General features: G+C 52.9%; 1 protein-coding gene across 1 annotated transcript; it reads right to left on the reverse strand.

Annotated features, from left to right (window-relative positions):
* Positions 1-15,409, reverse strand: rexo1 (REX1, RNA exonuclease 1 homolog). The gene is made up of 16 exons (XM_086161777.1): positions 15,104-15,409; positions 12,074-13,911; positions 11,424-11,525; positions 9,059-9,308; positions 8,831-8,967; positions 8,411-8,548; positions 7,883-8,006; positions 7,587-7,712; positions 6,860-7,000; positions 6,166-6,279; positions 6,012-6,085; positions 5,700-5,810; positions 5,503-5,618; positions 5,263-5,401; positions 4,398-4,518; positions 1-1,092 (listed from the first exon to the last, which is right to left on the reverse strand). Exons 1-16 carry the CDS (start codon positions 15,282-15,284, stop codon positions 1,004-1,006), a joined length of 3,801 nt encoding a protein of 1,266 aa, XP_086017903.1. The 5' UTR covers positions 15,285-15,409; the 3' UTR covers positions 1-1,003.
* Between the last annotated feature and the right edge of the window lie 111 nt (positions 15,410-15,520).

A 15,520-nucleotide genomic window follows, 5' to 3' on the forward strand; every position in this document is an offset into this window, starting at 1 on the left:
TCTTTTAACTAATAGTTTAATAGAAAAAGATAAACAACCGAAAGTTAACAAATACAAAATGATACTGCATACGGCGTATTTACAGCACTCGGGTCACGTTTTTGTCGTCGTCGTTTTCAACTCTAAAGGCGACCTGACACACACACCGTTGTCGTTTGCGTTCCGAGACTCGGGCCTGTTTGTTTGTTTGTTTGTTTGTTTGTTTGTTTGCTTGTGTGTTTGTTTCATGCGGCGCTCAGAGACAAACGTGTCAAACGTGCCGTCCTCCATCCAAACTCTTCCATACGGCGAGATTTACCGAAACTCGAGCGGAGGGGTTCGCGGCGCACTCCTGCCCAGGATTCTTCTATTTCCCATCAAGTATCATAGGATTAGTCAAGTTTGGGAGCCCAAGAGGTGAATTTGGGGAGCGACCGCCGGACGAACGGTGACAAGGAAAACACAAGTGCATTTCCACAGTAACAGACGAAGAAGTCAATGCGATCGAGTGTGACGAAGAAGAGAGAAGGTGTCGTTCCTTAGACGTGGAGGCGTTTCAACACAGATGAGGTACTCAGACTTCGGCCCTGGACAACAAGAGCGTTTCTCTAGTGCAATAAAGGCTGACCGCCGGCGCCGGCGTGAAGATCATCGCCGGGCGGACGACGCCGCGGCATCGGAAGAAGCTCGGTACGATTTTATCCCTAAGCTTTTTTTTTTGCTTTTAGGAGACCTTCGGCCTTGAAAGACACCGCTTAAATAAACAGAAAAAAACAAACTTATTCGGGACCGATATCTCAAAGGAGGTTAACATTGATAATATGCTCCTATTGCTCTGAAAGGACCGACACTTCTCTTTCACAAATACAGCAGTAAGAAACAACGGCGCCCCACGTCCGCCCGAAAACCGCCCACGGTCCAGGACCGAGCTCGCCTCTCCGGGAGCAGCCGCGGCCTCGGCCGGTTCCTCTCCGTGTCGCCCGAGAGGGCGGGAAGTTGAAATGTGGACCGGGAAGGTCAGGGGTCATCTTTTAACCTTGGCGTCCTCCTTGAGCCTCCAGATCATCAGCTCCATGCACGCCGAGGCGTCCTCGCTCGAGTCGTGGCCCTCCACTGCAAGCACAGCGTGGAGAAATGAGAAGAAAAAAGTGCATCACTACTACGCACACAACATGCTACTGCAGTCTGATATCTCCATGGAAACATCAAGAAACATCAGGCACGTCAGGACCTGCCGCAGGGAACGCGGCGGCTACCGAATCTTCTTCTCCTTTGGGCTTCAGGATCTCCACAGCGAACCAACCTTCTCCATCTCACCCTGTTCTCTGGATCCTCCTCTCTCACACCGACTGCCTTCATAACCTCTTACCACGTCCACACATCTTCTCTTTGGTCCTCCTCTAGACCTCCAATTCCAGCATCCGTCTACCAGTATATTCACTCTCCCTCCTCTGTCCATGACCCAACCATCTCAGTCTGGCTTCTCTGACCTTCTCTCCAGAACATCTACCATGTGTCGTCCCTCTGATGGACTCCTTCCTGATCCTCTCCATCCTGGTCGCTCCCAAAGAGAACCTCAGCATCTTCATCTCAGCCACCTCCAGCTCTGCCTTCTGTCTTCTGGTCATTGTCAGTGTTTGTAGATCATCTCACCAGCGTCTCCTCCACCTTTCCTTTCCTTCTGGCTGATGTTCTTCTATCTGACACTTTCCTCCACCCATTCCAACCTGCCTGGACCGTCTCTTCACCTCTTCTCCACACTCTCCACTGATCTAGACTATTGACCCCAAGGAGCTGAAATCCTCCAGCTTCTCAATCTCCACTCCCTGTAGCCTCACCGTTCTTCTCTTTGGTCCAATTCCAGCATCTGTCTGGCAACATGTTCACCGTCCCTCCTCTGTCCATGACCCAACCATCTCAGACTGGCTTCTCTGACCTTCTCTCCAGCCCATCTAACATGTTGCTGTCTTACTTGAAATCCTCCACCTTCTTGGTCTCCACTCCCTGTAGCCCCATTGTTCCACCCGGGTTCCTCTCATTCACACACATATATTCCGTCTTGCTGCAGCTGACCTTCATACCTCCACCTCTCTAGATGTTCCTCAGCCTGCTCCCTGCTCTCACCACAGATCACAATGTCATCTGCAAACATCATGGTCCATGGAGATTCCTGTCTAAGCTCATCTGTCAGCCTGTCCATCACCACTGCAAACAAGAAGGTGCTCAGATCTGATCCCTGATGGAGTCCCACCTCCACCTTGAGCTTGAACCCCCACAGCACACTGTACCGCCGTCTCACGGCTGGCATACATGTCTTGCACCAGTTTAACATACATCTCTGCCCATCCAGACTTCCTCATACAAATTAGAGCTCCTCTCTCGGCACCCTGTGGTATGCTTCTTCTAGGTCTTCCATCTCTTCGTGCCCCTGACACTTTTCTCCACCCACTCCAACCTGCCTGAACCCATTTCTTTGCCTGGACTTCACACTCTACGCTCTGGACTGTTGTCCCTGAGTACTTGAAACGCTCCAACCTCTTCATCTCCACTCCCTGGAGCCTCACCGGCCGGAGCGAGTCCACGCTTCTGAAAATGGTTTCCTTTTTAAACCCGGTGCGCAAGGCCGCCCCCTACTGGCCGTCCGAGGTACTGCGACCAGAGTCCTGCTGCTGTGCGACACAGAAGTCACAACAACTGGCTGGACGCCGTCCCTCAACTTACTCCCTGTAGGCTTGGCTTTTCTTTCATCAACCAACATAAAACTGTTGAACGTTAAACCAGCTCTTATGAAGAAACAAAGCGACTTCCTGGAGTGAGAACACTGAGAAAAACTGCTTTTTGTACACGAGGAAATAGATATGGGCGAGAAAAAGTTGCCAGAACAGGGAAGCACAAGCTACGCCGTCCGCCGGGCGCACGCGCGTTGAAACGAGGGTGGAAAATAAAAGTTGAAATCCACAGTCATGAAAGCAGCCTAGCCAGAAAGGAGCTTTCAAAGCTGGTTTCGAGCGTGTAATAAGACTTTTATTATCTTGCGAGAAGGGCTGTCCTGACACGTATGGACTTCAGATGACTGAAGAGGCCGACGCTTCGCTTTGTGTCACGTTTTATCAGCGAGTGTTCCGGAGGAGTTATCGGCCTGGATCCGTAATTAGCGTTTAAAAGCTGAACAGTCGAAACGTGAGGCGCCGGGCCCTGCGGTTCAAGGTTTCCCTGAGCGGCGAGGTGCCAAGCCACTGCCGAGCACGCACTTTATTTTGATTGAATAAATACAGGCGTCCTCTTGTCCGACACGGCGTGGGTCCAACACCGGTTTGTGATATTTGTAGAATTGTGGAAAACGCAGGAAGTGATTTCAGCGTTCCTCCAGCCTGCGGCCGATCGTCCAACCGTACAAGCCGGCCGCCGAGTTGACGTAATCCATCGCAACCGCCCGCCGACAGATGTTACCCGGGCGCTTCGACCTCGCGGCGAGCCGCTTCGCGGGGCGGTCGGCTCGGGGCATTCATTAATCCCATCCCCGCTCGCTTGTCCGCTACATCTTTTAACAAACCCGAGCTGCGATGTCGTACAGCGGCGGGCGTTTAGCGACTTCACGGCTCAGAGTTAGCGCCGTCTCACCGACGTAAGACAAAAAGCCATTCCAGCGTCACGGGCTCACAGGAAAGACCGTAAGGCAGCGCTGCGAAGCAACAACGCCGCCGAGTCCATCAGGTTTGCGTTACGGTGCGCCAAACTCCAACGCAATGTTCCGACTCTTACTGGCTGACAATCTCCCGCCGGGACGGTGCACCGAGTCCAGGTGGAACAAGCCAAGAAAATGACAAGCGAAGGGAAAAGTCAGAGTTTCCAGCGATGAAAGAGCAGAATGAGTGGTTTGGAGGCGTGCCGCTCAGCGCCGGCCAGAGCCGAGCGACCGGAGAACCAGACGGGGAGAGATAAATGCGTTGAGAGTGTGAATAGGATTGCAATATACGTATATATATATTTATATATGTATATATAATTTAGTTCCTAAAAGAGACGGCATTGTGAAAACTGCGAGCGGTCTGAGCACCAGGTGTCCCTTTGCAGAAGGAAGGAAAAGGTCCGCCAGGAGAAGCACGGGGTCAGAGCCGAGGCGATTACGGCGTTTCCGACGGCAGATTGGGGTTTCGAGGCCGAAACCTTCCTTTCTCGGGCTGCGAAGGTGCAAGGATAGGGAGGAAGTAAGGAGAAGCGGGACGGGCAGAGAGGCCAGCAGATATTGCCGGGACGGGTTTGTGAACGGGACCAAAGGCGGAGGGACGTGGCGGCGAGCTCGGGCCTCCCAACCCCGCGCCGCAGGACCCGGGAGCGCCAGGACGCTTCCTAGGTTTCCGAGACGACGGTTCAAACTTCCGCGGCTCGTTCCAATCACGACGCGGCGTTCTCCTCACCGCTGTCCTGGATGATCCGTTTGAGATAGTCGGCCATCAGGTTCCTCAAGGCACGTTTGTAGGGCAGGCCGAGGCGGTGAGGGAACACGATGGCGGTGTCGACCACGCAGCTGTGGATGAGCTGCAGGTCAACGGAGGGGAGAGAAGAGACAGATGAGGAACCGCAGCGCTCAGATTTGCATTGCCGTCGCTTTTTTCACACGCTTCGAACGCCGCGGCTTAAACCGCCGCGCCGCTAATTCGTGGATTTTTTTCGGGGGTCCGACGAGCTTCGCGCCGCCAAAGCGTTTCGCCTCGTCACATCCGGACGATCGAATGAGCGTGAAATTCGCGCAATTCCGACGTGGAAAAAGACGGCGTAAATGGTTTGAGCGCGCAGGAGGACGGCCGAGGTAGACATCGGACGCGGGACGACAAAGCGGGGAGAGAACAGGGACTTTTCCTCGTCTTATTTATTATTCACCTTTTTCATCATCGGCCCTGTTACAGCCACTGTTTGGAAAAAAAGCATTTCCAGTACAAATTTGCGGATGTTACCGGGATGGATTTAATTAAAAGACAGAAATGTTTGCATGTAAATATCTCGCGTTTCAACGTGGACGACTTGAAGTTTATAGACGAGTGCGGCCTATAGACGCACTCGTGGATGGATTTAGTTATTTTTAGCGGGTGTAGCTCATATTCAGCCCTGCATGGTCGAGCCAAGGCCATTTAAAGGGAAGTTAGCACGAGTGCTTAAATTGTTAAACACCCTGCTGTGCTTAGAACTGTAAAGCCCAGGCGATGAAATCGACCAATAGGAAACCATTTGTATCATGGCTCCTCGTCTATTTATCAACACGAATACCCGCGGTCTTTCACTGACCTTGAGCGCCAGTAAGTCGCTCTCCAGACTGTGTCCCACCAGGATGGATTCAGCGCTAAACATGCTGAGCAGCACCGCCTGGACATCCCTCAGAGTGATGGTGGTGCTCTCCAGGTCCTCCTGGGTCACACCTGAGAAGCTGGCGGTCGGGTTCGGAGACACGCCGTCTTTACAACACGGTTCGACCGTCCCGATGCGGGGGAGCGTCGCGTTTCGTACGGTCGCGGGCGACGGACTCACCGCGTGTTGTAGTCGACCACTTTGCTCTCGGGTTTGACGAACGTGTCGTAGACGACCTTCAGGTCGGAGTCGATGACGGTGACGCGGGTCAGCTCCAGACCCTGCTTGGTGTAGCACTGTTTTGCGAGCACAAAGTCACTCGGAGACACGGGGCAGAAATTGAAAATGTGAATTGGGGGACCAAACGCGTCACGTACCATTTCGCAGTCCAGGGCAAACACCCCGCCGTTCCCGTCCGGCGGTAAAGACTTGCTGAAGGTGGAGACGTAGCCGTCCAGTGACTCTTTGCGCCCATCCTGGACGTGTTGCTGTGACATCGAGAAACGTGGTAAATGCGGACATTTATTTCAACGGAAAAGCACGGTTTGCGAAAACGACATCATTCGACAGCAAGCAAAAAACGGAGGGGATGCTTTTTGTGTGCGTTTTCGTTTCAAGGCATCGAAACCATCGCGAGGCCTCGGATATTCGAATTCTCTAAACAGCGGCGGCCCTCGGGCGGACGATACCTTGGCGATCTGGCAGCCCGGAGAGCCCACGGCTCCGGAGCAGCAGCTGTAGATGGTCTCCCAGCCGCCGGCCACTGAGAACAGGAAACGGCGCATGAGGAAGAAAGAAATCATCTGCGCGCAAAACTAAATCAACAAAATCCAAAGAAGGCACCTTTCTGCCTCCGCAAACGTCCCCAGTGGAAGGCGCACTCCTCCCGCCGCACGCAGCCGCCCGTGACGTTGACCTTGTACTCTGCGCCGCAGCGGCAGCAAATCCTGGCGAAAGCTGCGGAGGCGGAGAATCGCTCGGAAGTCAGATCAGGAATATGAACGCGCCGGGTTCATGGCTGCTGAGGCACTGGCTTCCATGAGGCAGGAGAACGGCGTGCCTCACTCACCGGCTCTTTGCAGCCGTTATATGATCGCTCAGCACAAGAAACTAGGAGCACACATACAGCTGTTGACAAATTTGGAAATGTAGTTCATCCAGCAAAAGTGTTTCAACATTTTGATGGCGACATACAAGAGACAGCAATCCCGTGTTCGTGCGGAGAACGCCGGAAGTCGGCCATCATTGAGGCTCGACAGTCAGCGGCCTCGCCGCACATCTCCTCTTAGCATTCGAACACTTAATGTGAATAATACAACAATCTTAAAGTGGTGAAGTTCAACGAAAAATATCTCTATTGTGCAAATCACTGATAAGTAGAACTTTTAAATTCTTTTTTCCATTTGACATTTTTTTCTTTCCCAGATGAGTGAGGCACGGCCTCTCCTGCCTCCCGACCGCACGTCACTGTTATCGGCACCTCCTCGTCCAAACGGAGGTTCTAGCGACCCGGGCCGGGAGCTTTAGGATGACTTACGGTCCGCAGGCGCCTTTTTCTCTGCCAAGTTGTACACGACGGCCTTCCCGGCCGCCTCGGGGTTGGATCTCGGGTATCCGTGCTCCTGCAGCTGCTCCTCCGTCATCAGGTACCCCCTCAGCTTCCTGTACAGGTTGACTCCTGCCAGGCGGGAAAGTCAAACAAAGGTTTCACTGCACGCGTGTCGGGGCATTCGGAGGGAAAGTCTGGAGCTGAGAAGGACATGCGGTTTAAATCCTTGGATAGAGGTTTCACTTTTCACCTTATTATTGCATTAACGTTCCAAAAGAGGAGAGAGCAAACATGCCACGGGTTGTACTTTCACCCAGAAAAGTTGTTTATGAATAACTTTGCGTGTACGGAGTCACCGGAGCAGACAAGCGATGGGACGACTCCTCTTGGAGCCACGAAACACCAGGAAACCCGTCAAACTAGACTGATCCCACCAAGGAGCTCCACTCAACTCCACAGGAGGTCTTTCCTAGCTGAGGCTATCAGACTTTTTAATTCCTCTTCCTTCAGCCGCAGGGAATCTTCAAATCTTTGTACTTTTTAAGACCTTAAAACACTTGATAGCCTCAACCTTGACAATTTCTATTTCATTGTGTTTCTTATTCTCCCTCCTTCCTACTATTATCTACTATTGTTATGTTTTTGCTTGAAACTCTGGCACAACAATTTCCTTCGGGATAAATGAAGTCGTTCTCATCTCAAACTGGACTCTCACCCGTGAGTTTCTCCTCTTGCAGTTTGCCCATCCTGTTGACGGTGAAGCTGGTCGTGGCAGCCAGACGACCTCCCAGAACCTCTTGGTGTGACTGGGCCTTCCTGTTTCCCGCCGAGCCCGGGTCCTCTGTCAACACACGGCCGAGGTGAAACAGCACGCATTCCCCGCTAAACCTTCCGTTTTGATGCCGACATCGGGCGGGAAGCTACGCGGGACAGCCGTTAAAAGCTCCGCGACGAGGTTTTCTTCATAAGGCTGACCGAAGCCCCGAAGCCGGAGGTTCAGACGGCACGTACTGCTGAGCGAGGCCGGGCGGGAGCTGCTCTTGCTTCGGAGCTTCTTCAGCGTGTTGACGGCCACGTTCAGGTAGATGTTTTTACTGTTGCTGCGTTCGTACACCAGCCTCTCCTCATCCAGGCCCTGGAGGGAGCATCCAAGCTGTTAGTTCAACGTTTACCCTTCCCTTTTACTCCGAGCCGCCGAGCGAAGCGAAGCGCTTCGACGACGGGGTTTTCAAATCGAAAAATGCGAGGAGAAAACGTCCGCCGCCACGTCCGCCATCTTTCCGCGTGACGGATGCCGCGGCTCTGACTCGCAGCGGAGCCACGAGCTCGGACGCGTTCCCCCGCTCAGGTTAAATAATGCAGGACATTTCGGGCGTTTCCTCCTCCTCCTCCTCCCAAGAGCGGCGGGCAGAGCGCCACTCTACTCGCTGCATGTCAGCAAACCACCAAACTGATGTTTCAACTGTTTTGGGAATATTGCATAATACAGCTTTACGCCAGCTTAAGGAGCGGCCGCTGCCGAGAGGGTTTTATTCGTACCATCTGGAAAGCCGCCTCCTCTGACGGGCAAAATTTGACGCATTCATCTATGAACGTGGTGAGGTATCGCTGGCGGATGTTGGTCGGCACTTTGGCTCCGAACTCGGCGGGGATGACGGGGCGCTTCGCTGACGAACTCTGAGCGGGAGAAAACAAACAGATCGTAAACGGCGCCTCATATTTGACGGGTTAAACAAACTCTTCCTTCCGCGTCGTCGACTTGCCGGGCGAACGAGCAAGAGAGCGGAAACTTTGGGAGGAAGACTGAGTATGAACCATGAACACACATCCACGTATCACCGACGGGGAGCAATTTATCTTCTCTTATCCAAGTGAGCGAGGAGCCTTTGAGCTAAAAGGTCGATGAGTGAAATGTAAAAAATGAAATATAAAAGGCGATTCCAAGGATTCGCTCCGTACCTTCACGGTGGGTGTGTGCGCCACTCGTTTCTGTGAGACGGTGGACGTGGTTTTTGACAAGATGCCGGCGGTGGTTTGGGCCTTCGCCGGCCGGCTGGGGGACGACCCTCGATTTCCGGCCGGCTTGGCATCCGAACCTAGTGGAAAACACCAGGAGGCTCAGCGGGAAGAAACATCCGGCAAAAGACCTCCACGCTGGATGGAAGCCGGTGAGTTTCTCACGCTTACTCGTTTTGGATGAGAGTAGCAGCGGGTTGGGACGGTGCGCTATCCTCTTCTTGTCTCCGACAGAAGAGGTGGGGCTGGAAGAGCTTTGCGTGGCGGCTGTGACCGAGGCAGAGAGCTGAGCAGCCTCCTGCTGCTGCTGCTGCTGCTGCTGCTGCTGCTGCTGCTGCGCCATCTGCATTCGCCGATAACAAACCTCCTGAGCTGTGAGTCTTTTGTACGGCTGCGGCGCAGCCTTAGGGGTCACTTCGGTCTGAGAAACGCAAAAAAAACAAAACGACAAAACTTAGAATGTGTGTTCAAAAAAGGCATGTCATATTTAAATGGTATCAAATCTTCATTTGTTCGATGGAGTAAAAGCGCTTGGATTTCTGGCTAACACACACTTCAGTCCACTCAGCTGATCTGCTGAAATACTTCTGAATTATTATCAACGCCACAAAATCTGTGAGGGTCGGAGGATCAGATAGAGAACGAGTCGTGGTCATTAGAAATGCCTTTCATTGAGACGTTTCAGTCACAATAATAATAATAATAATGTGCATTTCATCAAAGTGCAACACAAACCAAAGCGTAGGATGCAAAATGTTAAAATTTCATGTATCTCTAGTCTATTTTGCACATGATGGAGGGGGGGACGCGATGAGGGTCACAGTTTCCATTGAACCTCCTGCATGTTTTCAGACTTTGGGAGGAATTGAGGGAATGGAAGGAGCCGCATGGAGGCTCCCAGTCGGGATCCAGCCGGGAGAGTTTACCACGACAGCAAACACTCCGCGACACAACTCCGGATTCACGAGCGACGGCAAACAGGTGGATGTTCAGCTTTGCGTCGAGGAATCGACTCGGCCGCCCGCTGGTGTCGGGAGGCGGCGGATCCGGAGCTGGTGCGTGAAAAGAACGGGCTTTTTCAGGGCCTCGGTGACACAAAAGACCGGAGCCCTGGGAGCGCAGCGCACGTACGGGCACGGCCGGCTTCACCATACGGCACAAGCGGGAGATGGCGCAATGCCACAGATGAATATATTCTTTTCTATTTATTCATTTATTGTACGTTGAATCCCTGATGGATGAACCAGGAGCAGCGCCAGGGGAGGCGTTATGCGTTCGGAGTCTCGCTCGACACGCTGGGAGGAGCCGGGAATCCAACCGGGGATGTTCGGTTTCAAGGACGATGGCCAGGACGCCCCGGAGGTTGGTTTTTTTTTTAAATCAACCTTTTTCTTTTTTTATCGTCACGCATTTGCCAGGAGTCCTGCTGATTCTCTGATAAATCTCTGATAAATCTCCTTCCAACACCCGATGGACAAATGATCGATTTGCAATATTTACATTTAGTTTTTCCCATGTATGTTCACTGCTGCTGCAGGGATTCCCGGAGCTCCTGCCCATCGTGCACCGATGCCTAGAGCTCTCGTGATGCGACGGTCAAATTCCACTGTGAGAGCCTTTTTTTAATTTCAATTTTAAAAAAAAGAAGAAATGCAGAATAATAAGAATGTCTGTTCCTTTGAAGGGAAAGAACAGCAACCAGACACACTGACGGTAGCGGACATTAAGGAAAGTCTCTGAAGCGTCCTTTCCTTTCAAAGACGATGGAAACCCAGAAATCCCTGCGAGAGGGAAAGTGAACGGGTGGGCAGACGAGCGCGAAGGTTTAAATTTGTTTATGCAGAGCGGCAGAAAGCTGAACATTAAGGCAGGTGGTGTGTGAGGATCCTCGCAGGCCGAGATCAGAAGAAGCTGAAGGCGAGCGGCTTCTCTCCCATCGGGCATCGCAAACAAATGGGACGGATTTTGACTTTTACGGATCCGATGGTCTGCTTTCATCATTCCAACGCGTTCGGTTCCAAATATCACCGCATTTGCAGCTGGAACATCTGTACCTCACTGGAGGGTGCCAGAGGTTTTGTAGCTTCAGCTTACACTGTTGCAGCAGCAGCCCACACACACACACACACACACACACACACACACACACACACACACACACACACACACACACACACACACACACACACACACACACACACACACACACACACACACACACACACACACTCCTAGGGTGGGTGTGGAGACATTTTGCAGATATGCCATTTCTTTTTTGTGATGCCAGGAAGCATTTTTTTCTTATCAGGACGAGCGTGACGCTCATATGGAGGAGTTTTTGCCTCCTGACGACTAAATGTTGAGAAAAAAAAAATCCATGAATTGTTAAGAAAGTAAATAATTCTTAAACTGACCGAGAGCTTGTGAATATATTGTGAAAGTCTGATGTGAGACCCGGGCCGGAGCTGGCGGGTCTATTCTTAACGCTCCGTCTCGTGGCGGCGGAAAGAGAAAGAGAGTCAAGGTGAAAACTTACATTTCCTTTGGCAACAAAATGAGAGACTCTCTTCTTCTGTCCGGGGAAGAGAGTGGTTAAAGTGCTCTCTGTGCTTCTGTCCTCGTCTAAGTCCCTGGAGGCCTGACGAGAGGAGACAAAAACCACGTGACAATCCCACCCACAACACCGGGCCGGTCCTTCACACACACACCGATAACGCTATCTATGGCGGGCGGACGATATCCCGCCGGATCCCGTCTCCAAACTGGAGACGCCCGACAAGACCGCCTGCATTTCCCTGCGCCGTTTACGGTACGCTTACCGTTATTTACTGAGCAATGCTTGTCTGGACGCGCTGCGGACGACAGAGTAAGAAGTTCACTGTGCGGGAACCCGTTTCCCGACCGCACGAGGACGGTAAACACTGTGAATCTTGAACCTTACATTGGGATCAAGTACTTCCAAGTTCTGACTTCCCTTTAAGAGTAGAGCTTTGACTATATTTTCACATTTAAGTGGAAGGTTTAAATCTGACAATCTGATTTCAATTTGCAACCAAATGGAACCCCTTCTGTTAAGTTTGCCGCGTCAAAGCGGCGTCACGGGTCGAAATGAATTCTCGAAAAGCGTCGAAATGCACGTCCGACGTCAACCGATTCCGCTGCGCCCCGGCTTCACGCCAGTCGTACCTGCTTCGCTTGCCTCCCCTTGTCTTCCTTCTTCACGTCCTTCGACTCGTTGAAGATGCGCAAACACTCCTCCATGGGGTCCGAGTCAAAGTCCAGCTCGTCCTGGAAAGCCGAGTAGTCCGTTCCGACGCCGTCGAGGTGGTTTTTATCCGCCGTCCTCTGCTCGAATCCACAGTGGCCCTCGTCTTCCGAGGAAGACGGCGTCAGCTCCGAAGCCTTCCTCTTGTTCTGCTGCACCCTCTTCAAGGCGTTGGCGGATTTCCTCACGATCACTTCCTCCGGTTCCTCGTCCTCCTCGTCCATGGGCTGGGCTTCCTCTGCGCTCTCGTCTCCAAAGAGGTCGGCGTGACTCAGAGAGCGCCGTTTCCCCTCCGGTCGCCCGCCGTTGGATGAGCCGGTACTTTGCTTGGTTCGGTCCTTCCTGCTGTCGGCCGTCCCTTTGCCGCTCAGGCTGGAGGAGCCGCTTTTACTCCATTTCCTGGCATCCTTCTCCTTCGCGCCGGACTCCAGTTTCCCATTTCGATGCTGCCCGTCCTTGTGCTTGCTTTGCACCCTCTCTTTTTCCAGCGTCCTGGGTCTCTTGCTTTCCCCCGCGCCGTTCTCTCGGTCTTTCTCCCGTTTACTGGAGTCAGATTTCGCTTTTTTGAGACTACCGTCACGTCTTTTGTCTTCTCTGCGAAGTTTGTCGCCGGTCTTGAGCTTATTCTTATCGTCTCTCTTCCCAAGGCTCTTGTTCTCCTTCTTGGCAGAGTCCTCGTTTGACTTTTTCGGATTGGCTTTGTCCTTACCGCCGCCGCCGCCGCCGCCGCTGCTACTGCCGCCGCTCTTACTGCTACTGGGTATCTTAGGGGGTTTCTTTTCAAGTTTATTGGCTTTTTCAGATTTGACACTTTTCTGACGACTACTCTGACCGATGGCGTCCTTCTTTTCCGAGGCGCTCTTTGGCCGACGCTCTTCCCGGACGCCGCGGTCGTCCGCCAGGTCCTCTTTATTCCTCTGCGCCAGTGCGTTTAGGATTCCTTTAGTCCTGTCTCTCCTCTCCTTCCCCAGAGAGCCTCCGCCTAGAACACGGTTGCCTTTCTTCTGCTGGAGGTTGCTAAGTGATGTGGGTCGATACTCGGTTCCGGAGCTCTCCCCGTCGGACTCGGAGATGGTGTACTTCTTCGTGTCCGCGCCCTGCCGCTGCGGCTTCTTACCGACGGCGTAGCCCTCGTCCGACCCCGGTGGTCCCAGAGCCTTGGTCCCCTCGGCTTGTAGACCCTCGTCCCTCTTGCTCTTTCCTGCGATCCCCGCAGAGTAGTTGGACAGCGGGTCGTACTCCATGTCCGTCGAGGGTCTAGAATTATCCACCGTGTATTTGCACTTCGAAGAAGATGTGCTGTCGGAGTACTTGGGACTGGGGGGAGAGGAGGGTACTTTGGGTGTGTGCACGTGAGACGAGGGCTTCTTTAAAGAAGTAGGAACGTACTCCATGGAGTTATTACTATTTGCCTGGGTGTCTGAATCCAGGGTGTACTTTCCAGACCCGGGAGCAGGACTGTACCCTCCCGACGTGATCTGATAACTCCCGGGATCGTAAGCCATGTGTGAAGCCGCCGCTCCCGTTTGACCTTTGCCGGCGTCGCAGGAGGACAAGCCGCTACTTCCGCAAGGATCGTACGGTTCGTCGCCGATCCGAGAGAGCTTTCTCTTCTCCCTTTCCACCTCGCTTCGCACCTCCTCGATGGCTTTGTTGACCAGTTCCAAGGCGCCGCTGAGGTCCCCGGAGTCAGACGGTTTCCCATTCTGCTGCTCTTGTGGCCGCACGACTTCAGGATTGAAGGGGTCATAACCTTGGTCTGCCGGAAAACAAAAAGACAATCTTAACGCATCTGTCAAGTGCAACTTATCGCGACTTCGGCCCGGAGGCGCACCCTTCGGACGTATCCGGAGCGGTTTCCTGGATTTGGTAAAAGGCAATTCATTCGCTCGTACATTTTTCTCAATACAAGAAACCAGGGAGATCGTTAGTGACTCATGACGGAGTTAAAGCGCTTTGATGGACCTCGCCAACCACTGGAAAGCAGCAGCTGATCGAGACCGACCGTTTGCCAGTTCTCCTTCGCCTGAATAAATCGACTGGAGTATTTTCATATGGATCCGATACTTCTGTGATTACTTTGGAAGCGAGCTCGAGTAAGAGACTCGCCGTCGGCACGTATCCTGGCCTGAGACCGACGGTCGTGCGACAGAAGTGCTGATGCCCGGGTCTGGTCTTTCACCCCCTTCGGCCGGGAGAAGAACCGTGACACTCAAGTAACGCCCGCATCCTGACAAGACCCGCTTTTCCTCCCGACTCCCCGATCAGTCCATCGGAGCCCTTTAGGTACCGATGCTGTCTTTTAGAGCGTTTTTGTATTTTAAGCTCACTTCCAACCACAGCGGCACAGACCTTAAAATAAACCATAATTTGTAGCTTTCTAGATATTCAGAGAAGCAATGCTCCTTTTCAGTGGAAAAGCTTAGATAGCAGTTTACATGTGGTTACACGTCCTGGAGTAAAAATACAAGCTGTGCCTCCAGAGTCAGGGCCGATGTTTATTCTCAGGAAGCATCCAAGAAGTTGCGAGAGCGAGCAGCTGCAGACGTGACGTGACGTGACGTGACGTGACAGCTCCTCATGCAAACACGGCCGCGGCGCTGGCTTTCGACACACTTGTCTTTCCCTGCGCCTTAACGGTTTCTTTGTTTGTTTTAAAGTTAACGTTTCCCGTTCGGAAGCGCGGCGCTTCCGCTTCTGCGGCTCCCCTTCAGTAACGCCCTCTCCCTTCCGTCCGGACGGACGACACTTTACCGAGCGTTTACCGAAACACGCAGGTTCCGTCCGAGCCGGTACCGGGGATGCTATCGCTCTCCGGGTCGGCGTTCAACGCTGACGCCGTTTCGTTTCCCCTTGTCCGAAACCAAGCCGCGACCGGCCCCGACCCGGTGTCCGCGATAGGCAAAGGTATTCAGTGAAAGCCGGGTTTACGAAATGCGAGCTACGATCACCTTTCAGAGCGGAGTGAAGCTTTTTAATATCGGCAGCAGCTCCGTAGGACAGCCGTCTCTGCTGGCTGTGCTTGAAGTGACAGTACGGTCTGTTACACCCATTTCTGCTGCCTTTGCCATCGGTGTATTCCGTGAAGAACGGACATTCAATGCCTCGGAAGAAGCCGGTCGATCTAAGCATCGTCCCCGGGTGTTCGTCTCATGCCCTCGTGAATCGGCTCGGCCCTTTTCTGCGTCGAAATCGCAGCGATGCGAAGCCTTGAATGAGCGACGGAACAATAACAACGTCTCTACGGCGCCATGTTGGATTGGTCGTGGAAATGATAATCTCGCGAGAACTCGCGGCGTCTCCCCGCCTACGTCACGCAGGACTTCTCGTTCGGAGCTTCCGCTTAGATCGGTGGCCGCCGGCAACAT

Source organism: Fistularia commersonii, chromosome 16 (genome assembly GCF_037954325.1).
Source record: "Fistularia commersonii isolate RoL2024-O1a breed Wild chromosome 16, RoL_Fcom_v1.0, whole genome shotgun sequence".
Lineage (NCBI taxonomy): Eukaryota > Metazoa > Chordata > Actinopteri > Syngnathiformes > Fistulariidae > Fistularia > Fistularia commersonii.

Excerpts from the sequence above, each read along its gene's own strand:
- rexo1 (XM_086161777.1), bottom strand. The coding sequence starts at position 15,284 with ATGCTTAGATCGACCGGCTTCTTCCGAGGCATTGAATGTCCGTTCTTC. Across the intron at positions 5,619-5,699 it reads TTGCCCTGGACTGCGAAATG|TGCTACACCAAGCAGGGTCT; the intron begins GTACGTGACGCG and ends CTCGCAAAACAG. Across the intron at positions 5,402-5,502 it reads GTGGTCGACTACAACACGCG|CTTCTCAGGTGTGACCCAGG; the intron begins GTGAGTCCGTCG and ends CCCGACCGCCAG.